At 40.5% G+C, this 13,968-nt stretch overlaps 1 protein-coding gene across 3 annotated transcripts in view; it reads right to left on the minus strand.

The window, feature by feature from the left end:
- The window catches only part of znf385d (zinc finger protein 385D), a 54,516-nt gene extending 43,425 nt beyond the window's left edge, over positions 1 to 11,091 (minus strand). Inside the window, exons 1-2 of one of the 3 annotated variants that reach the window (XM_026316544.1) lie at positions 11,049 to 11,091; positions 3,960 to 4,102 (exon numbers count right to left, since the gene is read on the minus strand). In XM_026316544.1, coding sequence (XP_026172329.1) covers positions 3,960 to 4,079 — 120 coding nt within the window. In that variant the 5' untranslated portion in view covers positions 4,080 to 4,102; positions 11,049 to 11,091. Of the gene's footprint in view, positions 1 to 3,959; positions 4,103 to 9,969; positions 10,211 to 11,048 lie in introns of those variants that run through there. The other 2 variants (XM_026316543.1, XM_026316546.1) reach the window with 2 other exon arrangements.
- Positions 11,092 to 13,968: the final 2,877 nt, after the last annotated feature.

The following is a 13,968-nucleotide window of genomic DNA, read 5'->3' on the forward strand; positions in this document are numbered from 1 at the left end:
GCTTTCGATGTTCTGTTTTCTTTTCCTTTCACGTATTAAAATTAAACCTATAATTTGAATGCTTCTAGGACGAAGTGTGTTATTACTGCTGCAGTGCATTAATGGAAGAGCTGCCATCAGCATGTATAGGATCTTTTTTTTTTTTTTTTTTAAAGGAAGCATAAATGTTTATTGAGCCCAGGAGGCACATAAGCAAATCTGACCTCGTCCCAGCAGATAGAAGTGTAGACTGTCAGTGGGAGAGCAGATTGAAACTGGCTTCAGTTTGATCTGCAAATCACTCTATTGAACAGCTGTTTGGTTTCTGTGCACAATTATAATCAGAGATCTGCAGCTTCTAATAAAGTGCTTGAGTGGAGCCATATTGCTCATATACAGAGGTGGGAAGTCATTTTTAGTTTAAAAAAAATGTATTTACATTTTTACTTACTTAAAGTTATTTTTAGTGTTTCTTTTTTTAACTTCATAGTTGAACTTGAAATGTTGGACCTGTTACTTCATATTTCACCTTTTGAGATAAACTAAATTATACAACAATTAGTTCTGACCAAGTAATTTGATTTGAGGTTTTCCATGAGTGTATCACTCCACTTCATAATAAATAATTGTTAATTATAATGTTGGTGGCCATCTTAACACTACTTTTTACAAACTATGCTGAAAAGATGGGACATTTTTCTGGCAGTAGCATTTGAGTTAAATTCTAAAAAGATGTCAGGAGAAGACGAGGACACAGAAAAAGGGCCAGGATACTTCCACGCAAACCTCCTGCTGTGCTTATGTGACATCAGCCAACCTCGACAAACTGGAGACAAGCAAAAACAAAGTGAACACAGTAAAGCAAACAATATGAACTGCACCATTGTGCAGGAATATGCTCATTGTTTGTTTTGGTAGAGCCAAACAACTGATTACATAAACAAACTAATAATCTGTCTCTTATTACTGTCAACTAATAAATGACTTTTATAAAACTGTTGTCTGCACTCAACATCACCCTTGATATCGTATATATATATATATATATATATTTGTTTCTTATTACTGTCCTGGTTTTCTTCAGTCTATCCCACATTGTATCCTCTTATTTCCTTCTTTCTTTCTTTCTATGTAACTTCTTTTAAAAAAAAAAATCCCTGGAGATTTTCTTCTCTCACAGTACTTTTACTTCAGATACTTGATTTCTTTTACTCAAGCAACAATTTGAATCCAGAACTTTTCCTCTGTGGCCCTGATTTGAGATTTCTCCAGCACTGTTCATATGATTTATAAAACATCATCCAATCAGACCTACAAGCTGGCAAACAGGCTGCTTTATTGAAACCAAACTACACTTGTGTTGAAAGCAATGCTTGTTTAGGCAGCACAACAGAATATAGGACAGTAACTCGTGTTTGAGCCGTTTTACAAAGCTTCTGGTATGAACTCCTCCACTACATCCTGCTGGAGCTCAGAGAAAGGTTTGAGAGAACGAGCGACAAAAAGGGAAGAAACAGAAAGAGGCTGAGAAAGAAAAGCGAAGGGCTGAAAGAGCGAGGATGGTGTGTGTCTGTGTGACAGAGAGTGAGAGCTGATTACTTGTGTTAATGTAGTATCAATTTTCCACCATTTGGAGGTGTCCCAGTGTATTACTCATTATCTGCAGGCAGGTCTGTTAAATACAGATTACACAGGGCAAGAAAAAGGACACAGTATTCCCAAACTTTCCCATGAAACTCTCCTTGCAGGAACAATCTGCTCCCATTTGTTATCTGGGGTTTTTTCCTCTCTATGCGCATGTTTTTCCCACTACTATCCAGCTGTTCCCCATATTTCATCCTCTCATTCCAGCAAATTTTAAATTGCTTTATCTATGTAATTCAAAAAGAAGACGCTGTAAAAAAAAAAAAGCTTTAATCTTTCTGGGTTTTTCTTTTTTCTAGGAGTCATCATATTTTTTTGATGACCTGGCTGATTGGAGCCATGCAAGGCCTCATATTTCCTTATAATTACTTTCTACTTTCAGAAAGAAAATCATTAGATCCATACGAGTGTACACATGAGTCCGGGTGTAGTAAGTGCACATCGGGTGAGTGCTCCATTTAAAAGGTAGCGCCTGACTGGTTGCAAATCCAATAAGGTCTTTGTAGCCACATGCTACCACTGCATTTCAGAAAGCTGTTTACCTCAGTTATTGATACTGGAGAAATGGGCAATAAAATGAGTTTGTCTCTGAAATGTGACACAGCTGTTATAAAAAAAAAAAAGGGCTCTAATGGAATTATTCCAAATTTTACTGTAAACACGATTGAGCCTTTTCTATATTAAAATACAACAGACAGCAACATATTCCTATAATATACTAACACATACTGTGTATAACAGCATACACAGGGAAATGATTAAAGTCATCCACCATGAGTCAGAGGACAGAGAGAACTCAGGCAGGACACTCAATACAAACATCCCTGTCACTTAGAAATTCAATTATTCAATTATGGTGTGATGAGAAACATAACTGCAGTCTGGATTGCATTCACATGTTACGTTTCTGCACCACACGCAAGTTTCAGGGAGTTGAAAGTACAAAAAGCAGGACTGTGACAAGAGAATGGAGACTCTCGTGTGGTAGGGTTAGGCAACATAAGCACTGTGGTAGAAGTTAAACTAAGATCATGGGTTCTGTGAAATGTTAACACTGGAAACACGAGTGTCATTTTTTGTCAGTGCAGACCGTTTCTGTATTAAACCAAGAACAGTTTGAGAGTTGTTAAAACATTAATCAAAAACAAAAATAGTCCTGAATATATAAATGACTTTGTTTCACCTGACTAACAGCCCAAAACTCAAAGTTATTTATCATATAATGCAAAAAAATGTGGCTGGAAGTTGGAAATGTTTGTCTTTTATGCAAAATGATTTAATGAATTATTAGATTATCAAAATGCTTAAATAAGATCACAGATCAATCAATCAGACAAATGATCTCAGCTCTAATTGTATTTTAAAGGAAAACCATAAATACATTATCATATTTGAGTCATCCAGGACCTTCATTATATATATTACTTCATTATGTTTACAGTAATGTAATTTACACAGCCTCTTAGAAAATGCACCATTAGTCATTCAGAGCTGCTGCTGTAACATGTGGCTGTTTTCTAAGGGTCGTTCAATACAGCAGCAGTTTGCTACACATGTAAGACAGCATCTACAGCAGTTCTCAACATTTTCTCTTTTCATTTTGTTTCCATGTTCAAGTTAAAAAAGAAAGAAGATGTGAACGTTAACAAGGGTGTGAGCAGCCAAATTCCTCAAAGAGAAATTACCTGCTATAAATTTATGAGTTTTACTGTTACAGCCTAAAGACAGAACTGCCAATAAATCACCAAGATAAAGTTCAATGTGCACACTAGGGAGTAACTGCACAATATTCACATATTTTTCCCATTAATGCAACTCTGCCTTGTTGTATTACCAAAAGCAAAATTATATATTACTACAACAGAAATACACTGAAATGGAAGGAGATCAATTTGTACAGTTTCCATCTTGTATCTACTGAATAAATGTTTGCATAGCAAACCATATAATTGTCCTACAGAGATGTAGAGTGTAAACACCAGTGAATGTATTCCTTGCAGTTTCAAAGCCTTGCATTAAAGCTTTAAAAGCATCAACCAAGAGAGTCAGCATTTCACAATAAGACAGACACATGAACTCCAGCAAATGAGGTTGAGGAAGGTCTCACGGCCTCAAAGCAAAAAACTGCTTATTGTAGATTTGAGGCAGTGATAAAAGCATTGAAACAAAAAAAAAACAAAAATCAGACAGCTTCTAACATTTTCAATGTGAGGATCAACATCTTGGATATAAAAAGTCTTATATTAAAAAGCTGGTATCCATTAGATTGATCTTAAAGAAAGTCAGACAGCATTTAACGGCCAATGAGTGGATCACATGACCCACAAGGAGCTCACCGTATTAAATCCTGGGAAAAGGCTGACTGCTGAGGGTGTATCCAGTGGAAACGGAAGAAACTGCTTCATGCCCAGTGATGTCTGGACTGCAGGCAGGGTTGGGCGCACCAGGGCAGGCATGAGGCCATTTTGACATGTGTTACCTGTAGGAGGCAGATAAAAGACGTGTTTGACTGCAGACAGCAACAGGGACAAGACTCTTCCACTTTACATCCAAGTCTAGTCTGCGTCACCTGTATCACAATGTTCCTTTGCACTGTATTAAGCATCCTAACACTTAGTCAACACATCCATTACTGCTAAGTGGCTCAAAGTCATTCACTGGCTGCAGGCTTATGAATAGTCTGAAATAAATCTAATCTTGAAACCACAGCCTGACCCATATTATGTAGTGAGAACAGGCTGTACATGCAGATGACCACTGCCTAATGCCGTGATGATGTTTATCTCTCAGAAACAGATGTTCTCAGTCTGAATTTGCCGCCACAAATAGCTGGGACGGAGTGACTGCAGCAGGCACAGTGAGAGATTACTCAATGGCTAGAGAGGCCAGGCCTACACATATCCAGAAAAAACAAGAGTAAGTACTTCTTTTTATCATCATGTGAGTATGTGCCATACCAATAGAGTGCTTTATAAACCGCCACCAACTGGAAACAGCACAGTGCTCATTTCAACACGGGGGGATAAAAAAAAAAAATGCCATGAAAACCGTCACAGCCTTACAAAACATTGGGAATTAAAGAAGCCATTTTGCAAAAGCTGTAATCAGAACCAGAGGGATGTTTTTTTTTAATCTCTGCACATTTAACAACAGTGGAACTCTGAGCCAGCATGGCTCTAAAGCTCTGGCAGATACAGTAACAAACCAGTATCCAGAGACAAATAAAGCAAGGTTAGCCACGTTTCGGTCCCCCGGCAGTGGTAAGGGGTAAATAAAAAGCAAAAGTCATAAAGATGAGATGAGAAGAGGGGAAAACCACAGCCTGTCCCCCTTCTCTGTCTTCTGTCTTCTCCCTCCAGTCGCCGGAGCCCTGCCATCTGTTGGAAAAAGAACACATGCCGTCTCTCATGTGGAGGCACGTCCTAGTCGCAACTTTAACAAAGCCTGTCCTTCTGTAGGGATCATCCAACCGTGCCATCTCTCGACATGCCGGCTTGACGTCAGCCCGCAGGCACGCCTCACCTCACACCCAGCCAAGTCCAGCATTCACTGCTCCGACGTGCACAGTCAAAATAGCCCGTTCAGACACACAGGGCTGATGTGCAGGATTAGTCAGATGAAGAGTGACACAATGAAATGTGAATTTGTTTGATAGGTTTGTGGTTGGTTTGCTGAGTGATAGATAGATGAGACCTGACATGTAACCACAGCTGTCTGTCCCGTGAGGTCTTTACTCTGTGACTTCAGATGATTAGTTCCATCACTGAACCAGAAATCATCATAAAGTTTCATTGTTGAGCTGTTCCAGTTGGCGTTAATTAATTACTATTATATATGTAGTTTAATCTATAACATTGCATCATATCTGAATCTGAAAATACTAACTGTAGTTATCAAATATATAAAGTCATATAGAAATAAACTACTAATACTTACATTTTTTACATAACTGAGTAAATGTATTTCTTCAACTAGACACGGTGTCCACCGTCGGACCTAACTCACACATGTTGAGTCTAAGTACAGATTCATGTAATGGTTTTCAGGTTCTTCCCAGTGATAGAATTTAGCCCAAAATATGTAGTGCTATGTTGATCATGTCCACTGTCTTCATTTAGTTTTATTAATCTTCATTCATTTTGCAGGCATTTGAACACAGTGAAGATGGGACTATATGGAGGATCACTGAAATGTTGCACTTCATCCTGTGGGGGATGAATATTGCATCAAACTTCATGGCAATCCGTCCCAAAAGCTGGTGAAACATTACAGTCCAAAGCACACGTCAAGCTCATGAGGGCGTTCGAGGAAAAGTCAGGGGGTCACCAAAGTTATTAAGAATTAATTCTCTGCCTGTATCAAATAACAATCCACCCCAGAGCTGCTGCCGACATCCAGTGTGGAATAAATCAGTGGCAGATACTACCCCACACACACACACACACACACACACACACACACACACACACACACACACACACACACACACACACACACACACACAGCCTCAAATCTGAATCTGTAAATTACTAATTATCATTAAATGGAAAGTACATGTACCACAACAAGTTTATGTAACTATACTTACTTTCCTTTACTGAGTCTACTGCTTACTAGGTTTGACCTATTTCAAAAAACACACACAGTTTGAGATATTAAAAGGTTTCCTGATACTCCTTTGTCTCTCTGTCCTGAACGCTCCTGATCATCCATCCCCACCAGCGAAGTATAGATTATAAGGCAGAGCAGGAAAATGAGACCATGGCTGCTAAACTGGACTTTAAGTTCAACCCTTGGGCAACACACTGACTTCAAGACACTCCAGCAGAAAGAGCCGTCTACAGCAGCCTCTGGCAGAAATGCACAGATGGCATCCAAAATACCACTTTGTTAGGCATGTCAATATTTGACTTGAGCTTGGCTTAAAAAATCCTAATATTTGAGTTCTGTCAACAACTTTCTAAATTTTGCCTCTACCAGCAGAGCGCAGGGCCCAGGTGGGCTGAGTCTCCAGCACTCATCTATTTTTTCATACAGAGTTTCTCAAGAGAATCACTCAACCCTGAGAGGTCAGCAGGTGACAGTCATTAAAATCACTAGAAGAAGAGCAGTCTGAGTTGGGCAGAATAAGACCATGAAAGGAAAAGAATTTATAGTTTTGTCCTCAGTTTGGTCTTGTATCCTTTTATCTGTGCTGAGTATTTACTGAGACAATAAAAAGAAAAGTAACTGAAACATGTCAAAGCCAAACAAACAGAATCCTGAAGTCATTTAAATGAAAAAAGTGTTTATCTGTCACAATTATCCCCTCTATACAGTCTCCCCAGCACTGGTCTGTTTATTCAGTGAATGAAGACGTCTCACTGGGTGGTTTTCACGCAGGCACTGACACAAGTATGTGACAGTAAAATGTGAGATTTTTAAGAGTTTGAGGTTGTAAAATGTTTGTTTATGTAAAAATTTAACCCCAGATTTTTATTTTAGGCCTCGGGAAACTGCCAACAGAGTTGACTTCAGGTTTGTACCGAACCTGAAACCAATTAATGCTCCATGTGTGATGTGAAAGGTGAAGGCTGCTCTAATGAACCCAAGCAATATGGAGCATTTTTGCATCGTTCAGCTCAATGTTCTGGCTACTTGCCAAATTCTATACAGACAAAATTAGTAACTAGCTGGCAGACATTTAAAGACTCAGATCTTCTTTCTCAGGAGTCAGTAGCTGGCAAAAGGGAAGTAGAAGGAGAGTGGTTATTGCAGTTGCACACATTAACTCACCAAAAACACAACTCCACATAAGTGTCTCTACTGGACATGTCCAAAGTTTGCTAACATATTAGCCAGATCAGCTCTTCTTCCATGAAGCCACAAAGCAGTTTTGAAGACGTTATAATGTGCAGAGATTAGGTCTGACTTCTGGACAACATTAAAGTTGATGATTGCACACTAGCTTTTGTTTATCCGTTTGAGGCTGCGTTTAATGATGCAGCACATACAGTATGAGATGCTAAGAGCAGCTCATTGGATAAGATGTGTTGTTGGCTAGTAGCGTGCTTCACACTGTCCTCTGCATTGCCCTTCTTGAAAGATACACTTATTTGGGCTCAAGCATTTTTACTCCTGCAGCAGTACGTCGGGAGAGGGAGAGAGTAAAAATGATGTCTGGAGGACGCCGACTGGCATTAATAATTAATCATCTTGTGCTGCTCTCCTCCACCTTCCGCCTCCCTTTAGCGTCCTGAACCTGGCTGCTACTACTTCGATAAGATCTGTCCAGAGAGGCTGAGAGTCCACGCAGCCATTTCCCTCAGCAAATATAAATCTAATTATTAGATAAATCTGAATTTCTCTGGTAAGTCATTTGTATGCTGACGATGTTCTAGGAGTGATTCACTGATTGCATTGTGTGATCCTTAACATGCTCTGAGATCAGTACTTCCTTTCAAGCAAAGAGGATAAAATCGTTTCACCCCTATTAAAATGAACAAAGTAAGTCTAAAGGGTAAGTTTAAAACATTCTTATATTTTTAAAAGCCACACTTTCACTGCTTTTCCAATTAACCTTTGCAGGATAAGCTCTGTATTCTTATGAAATGTCATAAATTTCCCCAGCGTGTGGCACACAGCATTCATTTGGCTCCCAGCTACAAAACACACGCTGCCTCCGTCCCCTTCAGATTAGTATACTGTAGCTCTCACTGCTGTCATCAGTGTAGCTCACTAATAAACACAGCTGTCTCTGAATGAGCTCCAACAGTCACTTTCCTTGCACTCTGTAATCTGAGGTTAACCAAAAATACGTTTACACGCTGCTAAACCACAAAGCCAGACACACCGACACGCTAATGCTTCGTACGGTTGCAGCACACACTCCACACCTACTGGCCTGCTGGGTAACTTTTCTTTTAGCCTGGTTTTGATGCATGTGGACAGCTTTTGATCTGTGTATTTTTATTTTCTCACAGGCTCTTTTCATAATATGCCACGTGATATAAATCACATCAACAGAAAACATGTCACTGGTAAATAGCAGCAACGCAGAGCTGGTGAACACTCTGTTATTAATCTTTTAAGAGATAGTATCTATTTTCTCCGTGCAGGGCAGTTGTGCATTCAGGGTTGCATTTGTAAACATCACACACATCCTGTCAACAGTGACCTTTAGTCCATTTGCTTTTTGTTTTACACTGAGCAGTGGAGATAAGACGGTTTGTAGTACTTTGACAAAAATGAAGACCAAAGTAGCATTCCTAGCAACAGAAACCTCTCTGAACTGTTCCGTAGTTCAGGGCTGGTTCTTCACTTTCACATCTGTCACTGCAGAATAAATGGGGCCAAATTCAAAACTCATCCATCCAACAAGACCTGCATCACCTTTATTTTCTCTGCTTTCCTGCAGTTTCTCACCTGGCCGAGATCACTGATGAATCTCAAAGAGCCACAGCTGTCGCTGCACTGACAGCTTATTCACTTAGAAGCTCCCAGCTCCCTTTCCTGTGCTCCCCCTCCCTCCATTGTGTATGGCATAACAAGAGAAAATCCTTCTCACTCTTACAAGCCTCAGTCTGTAACTTCAGATCGCTTTAATCCCCGGGATTTATAAAAGTGTCTTTCATTTAACAAATCACCCCCTCAGTACTCCGGATCCCTGTGTAATTATTCCTCTGATGTGACTGTAAGCCAGCCGTGAGAAGAGCACTTGACGAGAAGTCGCTCGTGCATTAAGTCTCCCTAAGCCTCCTCCATAAAACTAATGGCAGGGGCCTTCCTTCGATTTTCTAAATGTCCTACACAGAATATAAAGTGGCTCATGGGGCTGGCAACTCTGATCTGATTTGGAGTCCTATGCACAGACAGCTGGTCAGCGGCTCCAATCAAATGCAAAAGCTTCAGTCTTCTCACCTGGTGAGCAGGTTCATTCAACATTTTTAGGATCCCTCAGTGTGCAACTTCATGCTCTCGTTCTTTTTGTTTTTCATTTTCTGCTGTAACAGCAACCAGCTCTCCTATCCATCTTTTTTAGTTTCCAGAACAAGGAACATGCAGGCTGGAACACATTTACATTTTGGAGAGGGGGGAGTGTGCACTTCTACTCTGCTTTTGACTGTGATAAAGCACATGCAGCAAACACACACGCACACACAGATAAAAAGGCAGGTCTCCTAGGTGTGTGACTTCATGCGCTTTTTTCTTTAATGGAAACCAGCGTTTCTTCTGCTCTTGCTTTTAGTACCCAGAACAAACCAGAACACACGCATTTCTTCCCATGTGAAGGATTCTGCACAGACACACAGATGAGGATAAGAATATGCATGTAAACACTGCACACACATATGAATATAAACTCACCAAAAAACATGCTGCTCTCCATAGCTCCTCAGGCTCGGGGGTCTGCTGTATTTCCTCTCTGGTGCCCTGCCAGTGTGTGTGTGTCCATGGACAGCAGCTTGGGCATGTCTCATACACTCCTCAGGAGTGTGTGTGTCTGTGCATGTGTGTTCAATCCAGCAGCAGCATCAATGGCCAGCCTGCATGCTGCACTCTGCACGCAGCTGCTGTCTGTGGAGCTCCGTATCTGCCTCTCGCTCCCTCTCTCGCCTCGTACTGGTCCTCCCTTGCCTCTTTCGTCCACTCCCCTCCTCTTTAGCTCTTCCCCTCCGTCCTCCTCCTCTGTCTTCCTCCTCCTCCTCCTCCTCCCTGGCCCCTCCACACACTGGATCCCTTCGCTTCTCTCTTTTCCCTCTCAGAGGTGTCTATCTACATTTTCCAGCAACAGCCCCTTCTCCCCCTCTCAAATGCCTTACTCCCTCTCTCTCTTTCTCTATAGGAGTCTCATCTTTGTTTTATGTGTCAACCAAGCCGCTCTCTCACACTCCTCGTTTCCCCCCCACTGTCTCTGCTTTATTTGATCTTATTCCCCTTTCCCTGCTTCTATCTCCAGCTTGTTGCTTTTCTTTTGCTTCATTCTGACTGCTCCCTTACTCTCCCTTGGTTTTTCTTTTCTTTATCGCTTTCTTTGTTTCCACTTCTGTAAACATCTTTGCAATGCTTTTTTTCTCTTGCAGCCTTTCTTTGCTTACTTTTTTTGTCTCGCGTTGTGTGAAAACAGGTTGCTGGGAGGGATCAGGTTATGCTGGCAATTGGGCAGCACATGGGAAATTGACCCTGAAAGTCCTGGACAAGCATTTCAGAGAACCTGGGAATTTCTGTCACTCGGGCTAAACAAACTGAAAACACAAACTGAATGGGTGGAATGAAATGTTTGACAGCTGCAGTAATAAATAATTTTACAATAGCAATGGCACTTGGCACTCTGTATGTTACCCGCTCAATGCCAAGCAGCAGACAAACAAAGTTAGCAACAAACTGCTAAATATTGGAAGAAGCCAAAGCAAATACAAATGCAGGGGAATGAAAATGGGACTTACATTGGCAAAGTGACCTGCAACATGACTCCAAATCAATGCTGCTCCATATCTGCTGCTTGTGTAAACGTATTGCATTAACTCTGCAAAGATAATATGTCAGTGTTGTGTCAAAAACTTTTTGCACTGCCCCCAAGTGGCCAAAAAAAAAATATTCCTGCAGTTTAAAGGTTGAGAAAAGAATCAAATGGATGTAATTAAAAATGTTATTCACTGATTCAGATACTAAAACAAGTCAAAAACGACACAGGATTTCCTGGGAACCAGCCTTTTACCAGATACGTTTATATATGTTGCTTTCTGATGTTTAACTTGTTTTTGTTTGTTTTTTAGTGTGTGTGTGTGTGTGTGTGTGTGTGTGTGTGTTGGATCATAACACCTGGTGGTGCAGTGAGTGGACTAACTCTGTAGTGAGAATGATCAATTTTCTGACGTGTTTCCATTTTGGGCAGAATAAAACGTCTGTGAAATAAGGATGTCTCACCGCATGATCTTTCTTTTCATCCTGCTGCTCTGCTGTCACAGTGATCCTGAAATACAGTGAGGTAATCAGGTTTCTCTAATCGCCTACCCCAATTATGGAAACCAGGTGTCTTGTTTACACGGCTTTAAAGAAATCAGATTACTGCAAACAGCTGACAGCAACAGTTACTCAAGTTCATGTGAACGCACTGATTGATTGTGTCTTCTCCTGCGTTTCTCCCCTCCTCTTTTACACCTTCTTTTCACCCTTTGTTGATGACACCCACTCTTTTGTTTTCCCTCTGATGCTCACATGCGCATTCCCAGACTGTCATGTTGTTGCATTTCGCTCCCTTCTGTCCTGTTTTGCTTCCACTTAGCCTCTCTCTTTCTTTTCATGATTCTTTTTTCTCTGTCTCTGGCTGGCTGTAATCAGACTCAGCAGGAGCTGTTCTCAGGCTGCTGCTGCTCCTGCAGCCATGGGACACTGCTGCCGCTTCCATCTCTCAGTGGTCCTCACGCACAAACACATACAGAGAACCCTAACACAGCCTAAAGCCTGCACAAGCCATATGTACAATTACACACACTCACAGATACAGATGCACAAATGAAGAAAAAGCTCACCAAGAGATAGAAATGTAGTGTTTAAAGCCAATGTACATATGCAGTCACTTGAACACAACTTTCTTAAATATAGAAAACACTTCACACATAGACCCATGAAATCAGAAACTATATGCAAGCAAGGTCATATACCCAGATACTGTAGCCTTTGACACACACTCACATGCAGGTTAACACAGACTCTGTTGAACATCAACAGCTACACAGCAGACACACAAAACATATATGTGCATTCACACATGTCCCCTCAGCTTGTGCAAGTCATAAACAGGACGTATAAGAAAACAGTATTCTTTTGTATGAAGAAAGCTGATAAGGAAAATGGAGACCAGATAAGAAGATGGTTTGTTTTGGTGATGATTCATGGCTACAAAATGAAAGAAGAAGAAAATACAGTGTCTGGTTTGACTGGATGAAGCAAAATCATCTTCTTCAATATCACATTTTTCTCTGAGCAGCACAAAGGAATATTGCAGGTAATGAGAAATGTCTTCTAAACAGCCATGAGTGCTGTCAAACAACATGTTTCAGATTTGGTTGTGTATTTCTATTGTGGGTTATTCTGTGACTAGAAGGACTCAAAACAACATTCATGTATCTCTCTGCTCACATTGTGACCTGATTTTAATATGCAAATTAGACAAGCATGACTGGAAGTTCGTCCACAAACATGGTGCATCCCAGGCCAAAGGAAGCAATGAACCGATGTTTTTCATTTTTAAAGATCTTCTGGCTAGAGAAGACCTGCTAGCTGCTGGACACTAGTTGTGGCTTTTGCTTTTATTAACATGGTACTTTCACTTTGCAGGGTGTGAGTGGGGTCAAAGCAGCAGACTGTGTCTCAAGCCTGTTTGCTCGGGTTTTCATCTAGTATTGCACATACTCAGCTCATATTGTACTTTTAGCTACACCATATGAACAAAGGTATGAATTTCCTGAGTGGCTGTTTCCATCCATCATTGTTGCCTGTTTGTTTATTAATGTTTTTGTCATCTGTAGTCCCCAGGCATATATAAAAGATAGGCATAAAAATACAAAACAATGCAGTCGCAGTACATAGAGGACAGCATCTTATAATGTAATAAGACACTGCTATAAAAATAAAATAATATAATACTATAATATAGTGTTTTTCCAGTCTTGTTCTATCATAGAGAATCAGGAAGCTGGCGACTGCATCCTAAGCTCTAAGTTTTAATGAAGTAATTGAGTTTGAAAACAAATTCACTTCTGTTTTCAGAGGAAATAAAATGAGTGGTTGTCAACGGGGCTGATCATTTTCTTGTAGATATTTTGAAGCAGGAAAAGCACAGGTGTGAATTCTAACATTAACAATTGCTCCATGCCATTAATTTTCTTAACAAGTCAGAAAGCTATGTAAAGTAATGGACCCAGTTATTAAATCCACCTGTGATTTTCCAGCTTTGACCAATAAAAATGTCTGCAGTTAAAAAGGCTCCCAAGTGTCCCAGGGTATTTGCATAATGTTGAAACTTTCTCAGCTTCCCTGGGTCGCATCGCTGGGCAGCTTTAGAGACAGAGCCATGGTGGATGGTGCCAGGCTGTTATTTCAACCTGGTCATGGCTCCATCAGAATGTGAGGAGGAAAGAGCAGTCCTGCAGCATCATCATTGCTTTTAAATAATCATCTCCCACCATCTTCTCCTAACTGACATGTTTGAGTTGTGTTGCCCATGGAAATACTGACTGCATGGAAGTGTATATTTATACATGTCACTTGGCTGCTGAGACATGTATGTATACAAGTCCATGCTTGTGTACATGTATGTGCCAGAGGATCTGAGCAGGATTGAGCCTGTGTGTATTTACACTG

The sequence above is a fragment of the Mastacembelus armatus genome, chromosome 16 (genome assembly GCF_900324485.2).
Source record: "Mastacembelus armatus chromosome 16, fMasArm1.2, whole genome shotgun sequence".
In the NCBI taxonomy this organism is placed as follows: Eukaryota; Metazoa; Chordata; class Actinopteri; order Synbranchiformes; family Mastacembelidae; genus Mastacembelus; species Mastacembelus armatus.